Below are 19,407 nucleotides of genomic sequence, written 5' to 3'. Positions count from 1 at the left end.
ACAGTCCAGGAGACCTGAAACAAATTATTGTTACCTACAGAATTTTTACGGAAAAATTGCTACGAACGTACGTTATAATCCACAAGCTTTTCTTTTTTCATTTATCATCAATTAGAGACACAGTATTATTTAAGTACGTGGAACGTGTCAAAGATATACAGGGTGGCCCAAAAGTAGGTATACAGTACCGTACTGATCAGCTCATTGCATTTTATATCATTGCTTATTGTTATCCATCAGGTAGACTTAGTTTCTTTATTATTTGTTCTAAATGTGTTTTTACTTATATCTTAACCTCGGAAGAACCGAAGCAAATAAATCCATAAACTTGAATGTTATACTTGATCAATGCAAGGGTCTTTACCTACTTTTGGGCCAACATGTATTTTAAGACATGTGTCTGGGTTTTGGCAAATTATTGTTTAAAAAGGTTGAAACATATGTGTATACTAAGTAACAGAAATTTCATGTATATATACTTTTAACAAGACTTATTTTTTAAAATACAAATACTTTTAAACTTTTAAAAATACTTTTAAATACTGTTAATTGTTTTTTCTCATATGTATTTGCAGACATTTGCCTGTGTCTATCGAGGGTATTACTTGAGAAACTTCAATCTATTGCAAGCTATTTATGATGAGATTCGAACTACTTTGAGATATCACAACAACGACGTGAATATTCGATATTTTTTAATCGAAGCACTTCAATTTATTGAAGAAAGGTACCCGCAAGTGAAAAAAGACTGCGAACCAATTGCATGGAGAAATAAACTGGAAAAATGGATTAAAATGTACAAGAAAATTCCAAAAGTTGAAGAAAACAGAAGTAAACAAGCATCAAGAGCACAGTGGAATGCATCACGAGATTACAAGCCAACGCCATCGGTAGCGCCTTCTGGAATGTGTAATTGGAGGCGAAAGAATTAGGAACAAGACGTAGGTAACCAAGGAGCGTTTCAAACATTCAAATTTATAACGGACCGTTTTAGTAAGATTGATTTTTCACTTTCGTGTTTCAATGTTGCCTGATTTGTTCATTTTATTATTTTCTATATGCCGACATTATTTCTATCTGTGCTTGTCTTCATTTTATTGCTTCTTAATTACCTTGTGTTTATGTGCAATGAAGTTGATATTCCATTCTGTTTTTAATGTATCTAGTAATAGGCTATGATATACAGGGTGTAGAGGAATCTTTACAATTTAAACGTTCACAACTTTAATCAACAAAGATGTTTACATTCTGCCCTTTGCAGTGAATAGTGCAACTCAAAATTTATGTACAAAGTTTATTAGTACATCTCAATATATGCACCGTTCGTAGCCCTAAACACATCCAGTTTGTACTCAATTTCCCGCCACGTACACTCTAACATATCGTGTGTGACAGTGTTAAGAGCGGCTGTAATGCGCAAAGTCAGCTATATCAATATCCGGTGTATGGTAAACACTATCCTTCACAAAACCCCACAGAAAAAAGTCGAGGGGTATAATGTCTGGCAGCGTCGATGGCCATGGAATGAGGCCACCCTGTCCAGTCTATCGGTTGGGAAAGGAATCGTCCAGGTGATCATTGGCTGCTGCGAACTAATGTGGTGGAGAACCATCCTGCTGGAACACAACATTGGGCTGCAAATCATCCAACTGCGGAATAGCGAAGAGTTGAAGCATGTCAAGATAGGTGACACCAGTAACTGTTGGCTCGGCGAAGAAAAAATGCCCAATAATTCGGTTGTGCATTAGACCACAGCAGGCATTAATTATTGGGCTGTTTCTCTCAATTCCCTTATTTGTGTGGGTTTTCTGAACCCCAGATTCGTATGTTATGACGGTTTAACTTGTCCGATACATGAAATGTTGCCTCATCACTAAAGCACACCCGTTCTTTTTTTAAAACCTGCATCTTCATTGATACGTTGTAACATGTCTGTTGCAAACTCAGCCAGTTTTGATTTGTCTGTTGGTAAAAATTCCTGCAACAACAGTACCTTGTACGGATAGAGACGCAGCCGTTTGTGAAGCACCATGTGTACGGTGAACCTGGGTAAGTGCAGTTATCTCGCGGCCGAACGGATTGACTTTTTCGGACGGCCAACGAATACTATACGCACCTGTTCAACTCGTTCATCACTTTTGCTGGGTCGTCCTGCTCCTTTCTTTTGCAACACAGAACCTGTTGTCATGAAGCTGGTGTGTCGTGCATGGATTGTGGCTCTCTGTGAAATTGTGTATGGAAGTTCCGATGGACTTGTGTGTCCGATTTGGTCTCTATGGACCATGCCACACACTGTGCTTTTTCCTAAGGGGTCCACATGCTCACTTATAACTGGATAATCTAAAACTATAAAACAGATTGAAAAACTTTACGATTTGCCTCATTCACCGCAAAGAACAAAATGTAAAAATCTTTTTCTTTTTTCATTACAAACATTTTAACGTTCGAAATTGTAAAGATAATTTCTGGACATCCTGTACTTTAATGTTGTAAATTGACTTTCTGGTAGATATAAATAATCTTTGAATATTTGTAAACAAAAGTGAGAAAGAAAGACAGGAATATATTATATACATTTTCAATATGTTAATGCGCCGCTTATCCTTCTGTATTATTATATTATAGTGTGATAAACAATTTCATTTAAAACAGGCAATTCGGCCATCTTGGCTCGTGCCATTTTAGTACATTTACTTATTTGAAACAATTTTAAAAAAATATACTGATATAGTCTACAAGGCCCTAATGGCTGGGACTTCCTTTATAAATCTCCCGTATGGGAGGTGACTGAAAGAAAGGAAGACAGTTTAATCTACATTGGGTTGTCTTTGTACAGAAAGTAACGTCAAAATACTATTTCGAAAACAATTTTGTGTATTTTTAGACCTCAAAATATTCACCTTAGAATATAAATTGCAACTATTAATTTTTCTGTGTTCTTAGCTTGATGAAAGTGATTTATTGCAAGAAAGTTAAGAGAAAAATGATGTGTATGTAAATTAACGTCCTCTCGGAACCCTACAGGTAGCATTCATATCGGGAGATGGAAGTTGCTCTTTTATTTTTAATTAGCGTGCATGTTTAATTTTGGTGCACCACCAGAAAAAACTTGAAAAATTATAATTCTTTCACTAATTTCCTTCTTATTGTCTCCTAAATTATTTGCGCTAGGGACATGAAAATATCTCACTTGTCATAAATAAAATTCAAGTGTTTATCAGAAATAATTGTCGAAAATTTACAATTCTTTTACATTTGCATATATATACGGAGTCCTGATGCATGACATAAAAACTACTGCAAAACACAAACCAACCTGTGCTAAGTCGTCACTAAAAGGCAAGAATGCCATATAACCGAGTAAAGCAGGGCGAAGTTATGGGGGCCAAGCCGAAGTGAGGCGGTGCGTCCGAAGGGGGAAGGCGCATCAGCGAAGGTGGGTAGACGCGTAACTGAGGTTGGTGAAAACTAGTGGGTGTTAGCAATGATAAGAGTTGCAATAGCACTTGTCATGGTTTCATACTAGTAGCGCTCCACTTCTAAACTTAAAATACAACTTCTGTAGACTGTGCACAAATACTCTTAGGAGAAAAATGGTATCTATTACAGTCGTGTTTCATATAAACTCACTTATTTTATCTGTCGTAAAGCACTTGTAATGATTTTACATTAGTAACACTACACTAGTAAACCTAAAATACATGTGTATTATTTTGCATTTAATTCTATCGGCTACAGAAATCTTTTCGTGCAAAATATTGAATTTTACGTGTAAATTTTCCAAACTGTGGTGCGCCAAAGTAAACCAGCACCGTTAATTGGTACAATGTAACTATGTGTACAGTATAAATAAGATTTATCAGCTATATCCGATTATCCTTTCTTCTGAGGGCTACACCATCTTAGTTCAGAACTTGCAACCTCAATATAGTTATAAGTTTAAAGAAATGTTATTGTCCAAAAGCTGATCACGACTAATTAACTATTCCCTCCGGCCTTCGTCTACGTGCGGAAGAGGAGGGTGTACTACAAGTTTTATTATTTTTGAATAAGTAAAGACACTCTATTAAATAATGGTTTTCAGAGTAAATGGAAGCTGCACTACTAATGACAAACACCCATTCTTCAATCGAGAATGGAATGGCCAATGAGGAACGCTGCAACAGACGATTAACCAATCAAAATGTCCGAAACAATTCCCAGATAGTTTCAATATGGCTACCGTGTCATTACCCACATAACCTTCCATTTATTCTAAACGAAGTCTAAACTTTCAGTGCCTTATGCAGAGACGTTCTGACGCGTGTTTAGTGCCATACTAAAGAGTTCCACTAGCAAGTTTCTTGCAGTAGTCAGGCCTTTAGTATCACGCTAATCATACGTCGAAACGACTCTGCATAACACCCTTAGAGTTTATATTAATAACAGTCAGTCAAAAAACATGTGTAGCGTATGGTGTAGCTAATATCTCTTATTGTTTTAGTTCATTGTAGACTCTGGAGCATACAAACTACGTATTGAAAACTGAAACCGACAAAATAGTTTACAAGTATGAAGTGAAGTGTTTTGTGAATGCGGAAAGCCGTCAACGCGGTGGCCGTAAAGGCGCTTGGATATGAAAACTAAGCATTATTGTGGAATTGTACAATTGTCCTTCATTTCACCATGGCTTCTCTAGCTTAATTTTTTGTCGACCATAGAGAATTTAAAACGTAAAACATTACGAAATGTTTCAGAGCTTTTTTCTTTGTGCCAAGAAAACAGTAACCAGCTCAAAATATATTTTAATTTGTAGACTTGTTTCCAGTTTTTTACGTAGGCCCACTTAACGTCCTTTTTACTACAATATTTTACGTGTCATGTAGAAAACATTTTTACTTGTAATTACGTAACCCTAACCGCATTAGACACTGATTCCAACCTATGCCACTCTAGACCATGCCCCAGATCTGCCAATAGCATCTGCTGAGGGTGAAATTTCAATAACCTGGATTCCCGCCGTGTACGATACAAGTTCCTAGTTCAACAGGTTATTCAAGTGAATATCATACGAAGCGCATTGGTAAGTTAGAAATTGATGAGAGTTAAAATGTTAATACGAAAAATATTAAAGAATACAAGAAAATAATTCAATTTATCGAAGGAACAAAAAAAGTACGTTTATAGTACCAGTGTAAATTAGTAATTAATTTCTTTTATTTTTGTTAGTATTATCACCGAACAAAGACTTGTAATGCAGTTCTCTTGGGTGCAGAGTAATGTAGTGGAAAAGGGCCTGTTCTTTCCGAGATTATCTTACATGATGATCTGTGAACCAAGTTCAAGTACCGACCTCGTATGTACTCGAGAAATATCTGCAACCATCCTTCATAAGCTTGGTTGTGTACATGCCTTAAATCACACTTTCTCAATCACTTAATTGGTAACATTAATCTAAGAGTTTGAATCAGGAATTGTTGTTAACAATAATTAATAAATTTAATCCATTTTTAATTAAGCAATTTATTTTAAAAACCAATTATAACGTACTTTTCTTATTAGAAATTTGTATTCAGCAATGGGAATAATGGAACTTACTGCATTTTTAAAGGTTAATAGAAAATGACTTGTGAAATTATGTATTGTATAAATTTAATTAAAATTATAATTATTTTGTATACACTGAGATTTATAGTTTTGAATTTTATCCACACTTTTAATCGTCCTGATACAGCAATGAGATCTTTTGTAGACATAATTATGGACTGAAATAAAATAACTTATATTTTCTGTTTGGTATTTATTTCTAAATTAGTTTATACTTCATTGTCAATTTACAAAATCATGGAAACAATAGTAGTTTAGGAATTTAGTAATTATATTTCTGGGCTTTTAGCATCTGTGGCCATTTCAGCACATCATGTATGAGGAAAGAGTCCCTCGGCGATCACATTATATGGGGAATCGAGGAAGGAAGGGCGGAATGAAGAAGGATGGAAATGGAATGGGACTGTTATGATAGGTAGTGTTCCGGGCCTTTGCTTGGTATTAGTGTGACAAATACCTCACTCAGGTTGGGTTGCCTGAAAAACCTTTCATCTTTTTTTCGCCGAGTGTCCAGGAATCTAACTTGGGACCTCGCACCAAATGCGAGAGCGTTAGCGACCAGTAGTTTACAACACCTGAAATGTGTAAAGTGGTAACACTGAGGGTACGTGTACAGCGCCTGACCAATGTTAATGGGGTATTAAGTGGTCATCTGTAGTACATCAGGTGGGGTAGAACGGTGGCGTTGGTTGAAGCAAGCAGACAGTGGTTATATTTTACAAAATGGGATACCTATTTGAGTTTTCAAGAGGCCAAATTGAAGGTGTGCGGTTTTCTGATGCAAATGTAACGAGGTGACAGTGTGTTGGATGTATTGCAAGGAACAATATCGAAGGTGATAACGGTAAGTAGTACTCTGGTAAAAGCATTGGTTAATTTGATATTGGATGGACGAATAGTCTGAGTATAGGAATCGTCGGGAGGTGAAGAAGTTTGTCACGAAGGGCCGTAGAGCGAATGCGGCAGAAGTGACTGCAAAACTCAATCAGCACTTAAAACAGCCCATTGCTACAATCCCTACCCGACGCAAGCTGCATAACCTGTTGGAATGTCCAAACCTCTGACAACCTCCAACAACGCTTTAGCACAAAAGAAATGGTGCCGAGAACGTGTTAAGTCTATCACCAATTATTCGAATCGTGTAATAAGTCCGATCAACTTAAGATCCAACCAAGAAGTACAACAGGGTGTGAAAAAGTTCCTGAGAACGCTGGACATCGATCTTTACCAGGATGATTTCCTAAAGTTGATTTCAGTCAATTCATTTCACTGACAAATGAATCAATGTCAGTGGCCATTATGTGGAAAAATAACTAGGAGATTGTATTTTGTTGTGACATTTTTCTGTTTATAATAAAAATTCTCTGGGAAAAAAGTGAAAAACTTACTTTCGGAATGTCAGTCGTATATTGTATGGACGCTATCTATTTTATTTGTGTTGAAAGAATCTGTATGTAATATGTATGTGACCAGTTGGCCACAGAAATTTTTGAAGTACAAAATCCGTTAGTCAGGCCACCCTACTAACGCCCGCTTCTAGATTAATTACGCCTGGTAGACTAGATAGAACTGCAGCATGAAGTTGCCTTCACTGGTAAAACGAACAAATCGTAAAGAGTGTTTTTGTGCAGGAGTGAGGCAAAACGCTGGCTGACGAAATGACAAAAGGACTCTTTGCATACTTGTACTCACAGTACAAAGCACAAAAAAATATACGGTCACCAGAGGCGTGGATGAGAAGATAACAGTTGGGGGACTTAAATAATCTACTTAATCCGAATGAGGGATTATATAAACAAGTTAACTTACTTCAAATGACTATACATATATGCGTATCAAATATACGGATAGATTATGCGGTATATGTATTAGTTTATTTTTTTATATAAATACAAAGCCTTGCACTGAGTTTTAAAACTACTAACAGTTGTACTACATGCAAAACAAAGTATGGATTCATCATTCAGGGGGAGAACCCAGCCCCTAATGAAAATCTTGAGTCTAACAGATTCTGAGCTCCTAGTTTCCGGCGCCACTGACATACGTAATCTTACTTCGGAACAAGAACTTGTCTGATTTCATTATTCGTTAAGAGACTTTTGAAAATGCTAAATATTGTTATGCAGTAATTTATTTGTAAACATTAAAAACGCAAAATTCGAAAACACTTAAACGAGTTGGAGAACTTACCCGTACTAAGCGTATTTCTCCCTAGCTTCCAAATATAACTGAGGATTCGTGATTTGTTTCATATTTGTGCCAATTTACACACTGAGACACAAGGAGAAAAGAGTAGAATATAGTGTCAATAACCAACAATTTAAAAATGCACGGAAATAACGCTTAATATGAAATATAGAAGCATTGATAGAATTGTCTCTGTAACTCGCTTTCTCCATTTTCCTTCCTTTTATTAATGGATAATATCTAATATAGAACAGAATAAATGAATAATATCTTATATAATTAAAAGAATTAACTCTGTAACTCGTTTTCTCCATTCATTTTTCTTCCTTTATTTTCAGGATTACATCATCACTGAATTTCTCCCGTCATTTAGCAGCAGCCAATTGGAGGTCAGCCGTGTAAATGAAACATTTTCAAAAGTGTAAACGGCGAAGCCGAGAATCGAACACGGATTGCCGGATTACGAAACTACAATGCTAACAACTCATCTAAACCGTTATGTCTTCCGGTTCGCCTAAATAAAGAGCCTTTTCTGTTCGCTCAAAACAGGAGCTTGTTAATAATCAGATTGATTGGCAAAACACAAGAATATGTAATTGAGGACTCGGAGGGTATTATACCACTGTGTCCACTAAATTATTAACATTATAGATTTTTTAAGAACAAAATACAAAACTCCTCTATTTTGAATCAAATACGGCGCGTGTATTATACTCGTAAACAATCGTAAACAAACAAAAAGACAAATCAATTGCTGAGTAGTAATCGTGGTTAAATGGTCAAGACCCTTGACCAGTAATCTGAAGGTAGTCTAATCGAATCGGATCCACGAACGACCAGTACTTTTTTACTTTAGAATTTTTGGTGGCAATTGATCGACTATGACACGCTTTTTTCTTATGATATTTGAATACCCGGATGTTTCAATACTTGAACTATCAAATCTTCAGGAATAATAATAATAATAATAAACTGATAATTATTATTATTACCTCATAGAAAATTAAAAGTTAGGAATTTAATATCGCTCAGGGCATAACATTACAACGAGAAATGTAAAATGTTGATAATTTAGTGAATACAGTGATATAATGTGCTCCGAGTCCTCAATTACATATTCCTGTGTTTTGCGAGCTCCTCCGTGGCTAAGCGGTTAGCGTACGCGCCTTTGGCGCGGGAGACCCGGGTTCGATTCCCGGCGGGAGCTCACGTGGTTCGGATTCCACGTTAATCAGTAGGTCCACGTCTCATATAGCCTCGCCGCTGAAAAGGGACGTTAAATTCAAAATCAAATCAACTCCTGTGTTTTGCCAATCAATCTGACTATTAACAAGCTCCTGTTTTGAGCGAACAGAAAAGGCTCTTTATTTAGGTGAGCCGTAAGAAGTAATGCTTTAGATAAGTCTTCATCGCCTCCGTTGCTAAGTCGGCAGTTCGTCCGTGACCGTGCAGTTTACATCATGTGTTGTGTTGTGTATGTACGAGTCAAGGGTTTACTGGAGGGTGGTGTCTGAGTAACTGTACTTACCCTCAATTGGTGTTGATTTGCTGCCTGTGCAATGAAATTGCTTTGGAACACTAAGTTATTCATTGTGATTATTCAGTGACTCATGGCTTCCTTACGTCTTAATACGATTCGTATTAACTTCCGGAGTGTAGTAAATGTTCCTAATTCTATTTACTTACATGAATGGATACACGATGAATTTAAGTTTGCGTTAATTGATGTGTTGAGCATCGAACTTGATTTTGCCCGTTAGTTTCTTTTCATTAAACTTTCTAATGTGGACTTGTGTGATCGGATCCTCATGGGTCGTAGTGGTGTTGTTTTATATACTGACGCTGAAGGTACTTATGAACTGCCTTTGAATTCGTCTTCCCACATGTTTAAATTGGTGAAAATTGATACAGTTCCTATGGGAATTTCAGATGTCCAAATAAAGCAAGTGTTGGGTCAGTATGGTGAAATAATTTCCATGGACGAAGAAAAATACACCACAGGCCATCATTATCATGTACGAACTGGTCGAAAACTCTTAAAAATTATTTTGAAACGGAACATTCCTTCCTATGTGACAATCTGTAGTTTACGGCTTTGTGTTACCAATTTTGAGCCTCTAAAACGTGCGAAGTGTGATAGTGAATCCCACCTTGTTTCCTCCTGCTCTTATCGCCAGGCCAAGCCAGATCAGCCTCATGGGCATTCGTCAACGTCAGTGGCTTCAGGTGCTCGTACCTTACTGGGGGACCCCTCCCCCAGTACAACTTGAAAGTGCACAGGACCTTGCAAATTATAGTGTTTTCCCTGTGTTGCAACCCAAACCTCCTTCTGATCCTCTCACCAATAATAGTGTTGAGTGTGTTTCTTCTGTGCCAGGTCTCACCCCCTCCGTAACTGCGGAAGTGCTTTTCTCAACACTGGTCCATAACAGTTCAAAACTTCTACCTAGTGCTGATTCTTTTTCTTAAAGCTGAACCTTCAAGTGAAACATGCTCCCCTCCGGATCATGTATTTTGAAGTCGCAGCAATAGTCCCACTCCGAAAGTAGAAGAATTGTCCGGCTCTCCGGTACCCGTCTCACTGCCTCACACTGTTGAGACCCATGTGGATCTTCCTTTATCATGTTTGAATGCTTCATCTATCAAGGCTACGTCTTCTCCTCAAGTTCTTCCCGTTTCTACCACTACGACTAAGTCAACCGTTCATCTTCAGCATCTTCCGAACGTGGACGTCGAAAACGTAAGAAGCGACATGAACTTGGTAAGTTAGTCTTCTCTCAAAACGCTTAAGTACAAGAAGATACGCCTAGTTTTCCCGAGGATATCAGTGCTACTCAGTGAACTCGACGTTCTTGTTTAAATTGCAAACTGCAGTGTCTAGTGTATACTTGATATTGAATGTTTTTATAATGAATCTCCTTTCGATCCGTTTTTTACTTTTATGGTCCCTCTTAATAGGGCTTTCATCGTGTTTGTTACCATTTCCGTTTGATTATTTTTACGTTTTCAGTGAATTTCGCCACAATTAATGTTAATGGTTTGTCTTCTACGGTTAGGAAAGCTGCTTTAGTGGATTTTATTTATGTTCATTCTCTTGACGTAGTGTTTTTTCAAGAAGTATACTTCTCTACTCTTCAATTACCGCATCAGTATATGTTGCTAATGATACTCCTTCTGGTACCGGTACTGGTCTCATCTATAGGGCAGATTTGGCTATTGATAATCTATATTTACATCCGGAAGGTAGACTGTTAACAGCAATATTAGAGCATTATCACCTTACTGACGTTTATGCCCATTCTGGCAGTAATCAAAAAGCAGCCAGAAATAATTTTTTGCTACGGATCTTCCCGTCGCTTTACATGCCAGTACTGCTCCTATTACCTGTGCAGGGGATTTCAATTGTTCTCCTTTTGCGCAAGACCATCATCCAGGACGCAATTTTTCGTCTACCCTACAACAGGTAGTCACTTTGTTTAACCTTATCGATGTTTGGAATTATTATAAGCCAAAGAACTCGGACATTCATTCTTTACTAGCCATAGTTCTAGTCAGTTAGATTCTACACATCTCAATCCTTAATTCCTTGTATGCTCGATACACAACTTTATCCTGCTTCGTTCACAGATCACTGTGCTGTCTTGTTAACATTGAAGTTACCTGTTCAGAAATATTTTCAGCGTTCTCCCGTATGGCATATGAATACATCTCTATTACCGGATCCTGAGTTGCAACATCGCCTTATTACTAAATGGCGCCAATTTTTCTAATTATAGTGGACGTTCATCCTTGCTTACTCGTTGGGCACTTCAGCAAATTTGTAAAGAGTGCAAACGCAGACAACGTAAACTTATAAGTAAAGTAGTGGATCAAAATAAGACTGTGCATCAGGTAAATCAGGTGGTGCCATGCTTTCGTACTTATTATACCAGTTTATATACGAGTGTAACCCTCTTAAATACGTCCTCTTTCCCATTTTTTGCTACTCTGGATGCACCATTTACAGAACAGAAAGTTAAAAATGCCATTCTTATGGCTAAAGGACATAAATCTGCAGGTTCTGACATGATCCCCAATGAAATGTACTTAATGTTTACTGACTTGATGTTACCTTCCCTCACTCAAATATTTAATGAATTTTGGAGTCGACCTCACTTGACTAGGCACATGAAGAAAGGGTTTCTGGTATTAGTTCCTAAACATGCCGATTCTACTTGTATTCAGTGTTATCGTCCTATTACGTTACTTAATTCTGACTACAGGGTTCTTGCCCGTCTTCTTGCAAATAGACTGGGACACGTCTTACCACGTTTATTGTCTCCATTTGACGGCTCTTGTCCCCCTTTGTATGTCGCCTTAAGTGCTATCAGGGATACTATTGCTTATTTCACCAATGCTCATGGTTCTACCACGGCATTACTATCAGTCGATATGGAACAAGCTTTTGATAATATCCATCTCGATTATTCATATCAATTACTGCCATCTTAAGGTATTGGACCTCATTTTATTTCTATGATAAAAGCACTTTCTTCCGATCGTTTACTTCAAATACATTGTAATGGTATTTTATCTCAGCATTTGGTGGTGAATAGAGGTCTCCCCCTTAAGTTCTATTTTATACAGTTTAGCTATTGCATCCTTAGTATACAAACTTAATAATCTTTCGCCTGGTGTCCGTATTGAAACCAGGGACATTTGCATTCAAGCTCACATTGATGATGTCCAAGTCATACTTAATTCCCCTGCAGATTTACAGATGGTTCAGTCTGAGCTTAATATTTTTGCTGGTATTTCGGGTACTGTTGTTAATTATCACAAGACTAAACTTTTTTGTTTTCACCCCGAGGCTGAACAGTTTTATCACACACCTGTTACTCTTGTTGATGGTTTTAAACTTTCAGGAGTTCACTGGCGGCGCACAATAAAAGAAACCATAGATTATAATTAATCACAAGTGACAGTTAAGGTAATTTCCATTTTATATGATAATAAGTTCCGATACCCTACAATATATTTTCGTGTTTATTTTCTTAATGTATTGGCCTTTTCTCACCTCTGGTTTCTTTACCTATCAAATATGAACGTGAAATCACCAGTCACGCACCATACTTTCTGTGGTATAAGCAAATCTTCAGAGTTGCTCGTCCAACTGTATATGAGCCTCTTGCTCATGGAGGTTTACGTATTTTAAATATTCTTTAACAATGCCGAAGTTTATTGTTACAACGTACATGTGCTTTACTTTGTGTGTATGATTCTTCAATCACAGCTGTGTTACTAAAACAATGTTTTTTATGTATCTTTAGATTCGCCAGTTAGTGTTCTACCTTGGTCTCGTCTGTACCCCCACCTTACTAATATTATTCTTGATATAAGTTTTGCTCTAATCATTCATGAGAGTATTGAAACGTATACTGTTAAACAATTATATTGTTAATATCATAGTAACATAAGGTATGTTCCTAAAATACAGCAGCAATTCCCATCTGTTAAATGGTCACAAATTTGGACCAATATTACGGCGAAATTTCTTTCGTGTAATCTTAAATCGATTTGGTTTCTACTTGTACACAATTTAATTGTTACAAATGTACGTAGATATAACATTGGGCTAAGTAATACTATATATTGTGCTCATTGCCCTACTGAGGACATAATTGAACATCGTCTTTCTGGATGTCATGACTGCAAATTTATCTAGTCCAAATATTGTTGTATTGTAAGCCACATTCTCGGTCTGCCCACAAAATATGTCACTGTTGCTAACATGTTGCTCTTTCCTGAATATAAACATTTTCCGCAATCCAAGCACAATATTATTATCTGGTTAAGGATTACTACGGCAGCTTTAATACTTGAGGACAATATCAAAGGAAATACTGATCTGTATCCAAAACTTTTATTTTCTCGATTGTCACTTTTTACATCTCAACAACAGAAATATTTTGCTAATTATGTAAATGCTATTTATTAATGTTCAAATTTTGTCTTCAGTTTTCTTTTATCTTAAGTCTGTGTTAAATTATGTAATTGAGCTTTCCTTGAATAAAGAAAATGAATAGAGAAAAGTAGTTAGCATTGTAGTTTCGTAATCCGGCAATCCGCGTTCGATCCTCGCCTTCGCCGTTTACACTTTTTAAAATGTTTCATTTACAAGGCTGAGCTCCAGTTGGATGCTGCTTAATGAAAGATAATCTCCAGGGTAGAAATTCAGTGATGATGTAATCCTGAAAATAAAAGAAGGAAAATTAATGGAGAAAACGAGTCATAGTGTTAATTCTATTAATGGTTCTATATTTGATGTTATCCGTTAATTTCATGCATTTTTAAGTTGTTGCTAATTAACACTACATTCTCCCCTTTTCTCTTTGTCTCTCAATGTGTAAAATATCACAAATATTACACAAATCATGAACCCTCAGTTATATTTGCAAGCTAACTGGAAATAGGCCTACTTTAATACGGGTAAATTCTCCAACTCGTTTGAAAGTTATCGAATTCTGCATTTTTAATATTTACAAATAAATTACTGCATAACAATATTTAGCATTTTCAAAAATTATTTAACGAATGATGAAATCAACAATTTCTTCTTTTGAAGTAGTAATACGTAGGAAACAGTAGCACCGGAACCTCAAAATTAGTTAGATCCTCAAAATTTTCATTGGAGGTTTGGTTCTTTCCCCCAAATGATCCATCCATACTTTTAATTGATTTGCATGTAGGACTGCTGTTAATAGTTAATAGTTATAAAAATAACCTACCATATATACCACATAATCTATCCGTATATTATTTGATACGCGGATATGTATAGTTATTTGAACTAAGTAAAATTGTTTATATAATCCTTATTTGAGTTAATTATAAGATTAACTAAGTTCCCGACTGTTATCTTCTCATCAGCGCCTCTGATATCCGTATATTTTTTCAAGTGGCTGTGTATATAGTTTTACGTGTGTATCATACAAAGAAGAATTATTGTGAGTACAAGTATGCAAAGACTCCCTTTTGTCATTTCGTCAGCCAGTGTTTCACTCCACTTCTGCACAAAAGCACTCTTTACGATTGTGCTTTTAACAGTTGGAGGCAACTTCATGCTGCTGTGCTAGCTACTACCAGGCGTAATTAATCTTGGAGCTGGCGTTAGTTGGGTTCCCTATCTCACGGTGTTTGAACCTCAAGAATTTCTGTGGCCCACTGTACAGCTACTTACACAAGTATCTTCCCCCTAAGTGGTCTAATTCCACTATTTGGGGGTCCAGGTCATTTGCAGTTGTGAGAACGCCTAACCCGGTCTAAACCAGTATGTTTCTATGCTAGAATAAGGAAGTATACTCTAAGCTGTAGAAACAAGATGAAATATGCCTTTTTCTCTTCTTCTTCTTCATCTTCTCGTCTTGTATCGGATAGCTATATTTGAACAACCTCCCCCCGCGCCTCTTGCGAAGCTAAGAACGGAAGATTCTCGTAGCATTGGGTAGCTATTTTGGACCCCCGTCCCTCCTACAAAGAGCGTAAGCGATCAGAGATCGAAGCTTCCCAATTGATTAGTCTTCGTCTTCTCGTCTTGTATTGGATAGCTATTTCGGACCCCCAAGCCCCCTCTGGCGAAGATCGTGATGGAAATGTTCTTAGTTGCTAATTGGTCAGACCATGTACCAAGTATTATATATTTTTATACTCAAGTCCCCCAGGGGGCTTGTGTTGCACGTGATGAGATATTGCTTTCAAACACATTCCCATAGCACAAAGAACCGATAGAAACTAGATGTGATTAATGTGACCCCGATTGTTGAAGACATGTGTGAACTTGTTATGATATGTTTTGTTGAAGGTAATCACGTCTCTCTCTCTCTCTCTCTCTCTCTCTCTCTCTCTCTCTCTCTCTCTCTCTCTCTCTGTGTGTGTGTGTGCGTAAGGCATCAAATGTTAGTACCGGCATCTGTTTAAACACCTTCACAAATGGTACTGGAAATTTTGTTAGGACAATTTCTGGTCCCAACAAGGAAAATAGCTTTGAAATCCTTATTTTGAGTCATGTGCTTTAGAAATAAACCCTGATAGTACGTATGTTTTGTAAGGACAACAGAAAAAAATACTAGAAGTTCTAATCTCTTTCACTTGGCCTTCTATTCGTTTTTTTCTCAGGTCCCAACAAGGGAGCAATCAATAAAAAGCATGTGTAAATGGTGTGTAAAAAAATTCGATAGCGGTGATCTCTGGTAGTCCCACACATGAACTTAAAAAGTGTGTAAACTTAGGATGTCAATTGCACGTATTGGGACCCCAGTGAGGAAGCGTAAGAGGGGAAGTAAAGGGGTATAGAGACGTAAAGGGAGAATCCCATGTGTATAGATTATGAAAAATAACTTGTGTTCTTGGTACCAGGCCAATAACTTATATTGCACGTAACATGTTGAAACAAAAACAGGACATTTTAAGGAGTTTAGTTTACCAGAACGCCTTTATATATGTACATCTGTCTGAGAAACAAAATATTTCAAAACTAATTGGTTAATTAACACACAATTCGGTCAAAATGTAGAGGATATAAAGCTAGGAAACAAGTTTGTTTTTGAAACCAATATTTAAAGCGTAAGTACTAAAATTTGACCATTTCCTGTTCTAACGTTTCTTGCTATAGAGCAAAAATGATAATAGATAGAGAGAAGCGGTTTTCTGCACTCGATTAAAGGTCCCAAAAATCTATTACTTTTTCATTTTTAACTTTCTATTAAAACAGAATGTATCAGAAATCCAGGTATAATAGTTTCCAGGTGTGGGATATTTCCAACGATTGCACCCATGCAATATATCAATCAAATTATCTTCAAGCAAGAAAGCGGAATTGTTCACTTCTGGTAGATGATATCTAATACGCTTTCTGGATGTGAGGTATTTCCAGCAATTGCACACATGCAACATATGTATCAATTAACTCGTCTTGACGAAAGAAAGTGATCGGTCCCGGAATTCGTCTCTTTTGATCAACCACTTTCGGTACATTGTAAATAATAGTTTCCAGGTGAGGTGTTTCCAGCAATTACATCCTTGCAACATATATATGAATCAACTCGCCTTGACGAAACAACGTTCAATAATAAAATTATTTCCAGTCAACTACTTCCGGTACACGGTACCTAAGTTTCCGCGGGAGAGATGTTTCCAACAATTGCACAACACGCGACATAGACATCAATGGTATAGCCGAAAAAACGGTCGGTACTGGAATTGTTCATATTTGGTCAACCATTTCCGGTTCACGGTAACTAATACTGTTACCGGGGTGGGGTATTTCTTGCTTTTGCACATTTGCAATATATCAATCAACTGCCCTTGATGAAAGAACGAAATAGATGCCGGAGTTGGTCACTTCCGGGCAACTAATAACGGTACACGGCGCATAATACAATTTCCGGAAGTGAAGTGTTTCCGTCGATTATACACATGCAACATATATATCAATCAACTCATCATGACGGAAGAACGATCGGTGCTGTAATTAGTCACTTCTTTGAAATACTTCTGGTACATGGTACTTAATAGTTTACGGGGTGGGGTGTTTCCAGCGATTGCACACAAGCAACTTAAATATGAATCAACTTGTCTCGCCAAAAAAGGCTGTCCGTACCGCAATTGGTACAATCGGTAAACTACTTCCGTACCAAATACAGTTTCCGTGAGTTAGGTGTTTTCAGCGATTGCATACATGCTACATACGTATCAATCAACTCATCTTGACGAATGAATGCGGTCGATACCGGAGCCTGTCACTTCCGGCCAACCACTAACGGTATACGGTTCATAATACAGTTGTCATGAGAGGGGTGTTTCCAGCGATTGTACCCATGCAAGATATATTTCAATCAATTCGTATTGATGAAAGACCCATCGGTAATGGAAGGAATCACTTTCGGTATACGTTACCTAATACAATATCCGAGGACGGGGTGTTTTGTATACATGCGAAGTATTTATCAACCAATTCGTCCTAATGAAGGAAAGCGTTCGATATCTAAAACAGGTTCGATCGATTTAGTCACTTGCGGTACACGGTACCTAATAGTTTTCCCAAGTACAGTGTTTACACGCAACATACATATCAATCAATTCCATGCTGGAATAAATGATTGGTATTGCAATCAGTCACATTCAGTAAACTACTTCCGATATAATGTACCTAATACAGTTTCTGGAAGTGGAATATTTTCAGCGATTTCACACATGCAGCATACACATCAATCAACTCGTCTTGACGAAAGAGAGCGGTAGGTACATAAATTGGTCACTTTCCGCCAACCACTTCATATTCATCATACCTATTACAGTTTCCGAGGGTGTGGGATTTCCAGCTATTATACACATGCAACATATACGTATATCAATTAGGTCGCCTTGAGAAAACAAACCGATTGGTACCAAAATTGGTCACTTCTGATGAACTATTTCCGGGACACGGTACCTAGTACAGTTTTCATAAGTAGAGTACTTCCAGTGATTGCACACTTGCAGCATATATTTCAATAATCTCGTCTTGATGAAATAATGCGATCTGTACCGGAATTGATCACAACTGATCAACCACTTCCAGTACACGATATCTAACAGTTTCAGGAGTGGAATGTTTCAAGAGATTGCAAACATGCAACGTGTGTATCAATTAATTCGTCTTGGCGAAAGAAATTGATCGGTACCAGAGTTGGTCGCTTCTGTTCAACCACTTTTGGTACACGGTATCTAATATAGTTCCCGAGTATGAGGTGTTTCGAGGGGTTGTATACATGCAATATATGTATAAATAAACACGTCTTGACGAAAGGAAGCGGTCGGTTCCGAAGTTGGTCACTTCCAACCAACTGTTTGCGTTACACAATAACTAATAGTTACCGGTAGTGGGGTATTTCCAGCAATTGCACACTTGCAACATATGCATCAATCAGCCAGTTTTGGCGAAAGAAAGTATTCGGTATCAGAACATCTTAACCCTATTCAATGTGTCAGGCACCATTTACTGGATGTAATGGATTGGAAATTACCTATACCAGTACCGATTAGTTTCTTTAATCGGATCGGGTTGATTGATACATATGTTGGATGTATCAAATTCTTGGAGATATTGTTGGAGATACCAGGAAACTATTATTCACAAAAATCCACTCAACTTCGGTTTCGGTATTTTACATACAATAAAAGCGATAACAGCAAGAAGCAATTCAGTTTATTGTAATTGATTCAGTGTTGTAAGAATAAGTACCATCTTATCTTTTAATCCTCTATTCGAACCAGAAATGACACAAATCAACTACATCTGATTTTACGTTGATCTGCACAGAATAAAATTCGTAATAGATAGCGAGAAGCGAGTTCCTATAATCCATTAGGCGTTCCATTATATATCATTACCTATCTACAAGATCATTAATTTTTACGTATTACATGTCGTAACTTTCCCGTCCCTTTTTGAGTTCACTCCACAACTAACGGTCAGTGCTTCTCTTGAAACGAATACTTCAAGTTTGCACCTGAATTTGACAATGTTTGTTCTAAATAAGTAAAATAAAGAATAAAATCGAAATGTAGAGATGAAATATCACCAAGCATTACACTGGGAAAATTGAACGTTGTTTA

General features: G+C 37.2%; 1 protein-coding gene across 1 annotated transcript in view; it reads left to right on the top strand.

Moving 5' to 3' along the window:
• LOC145663151 (uncharacterized) overlaps positions 1-5,769 on the top strand; it is a 110,059-nt gene extending 104,290 nt beyond the window's left edge. The window contains exon 3 of the mRNA XM_081729474.1: positions 576-5,769. Within this exon, the coding sequence (XP_081585600.1) occupies positions 576-932 (357 nt within the window). The 3' untranslated portion in view covers positions 933-5,769. The remainder of the gene's footprint in view (positions 1-575) is intronic.
• Positions 5,770-19,407: the final 13,638 nt, after the last annotated feature.

Source organism: Thermobia domestica, chromosome 10, assembly GCF_964235325.1.
Source record: "Thermobia domestica chromosome 10, izTheDome1.hap1.1, whole genome shotgun sequence".
In the NCBI taxonomy this organism is placed as follows: Eukaryota; Metazoa; Arthropoda; class Insecta; order Zygentoma; family Lepismatidae; genus Thermobia; species Thermobia domestica.
The sequence above is the reverse complement of the archived record's forward strand: the minus strand, read 5'-3'. Positions and strand labels throughout refer to the sequence as shown.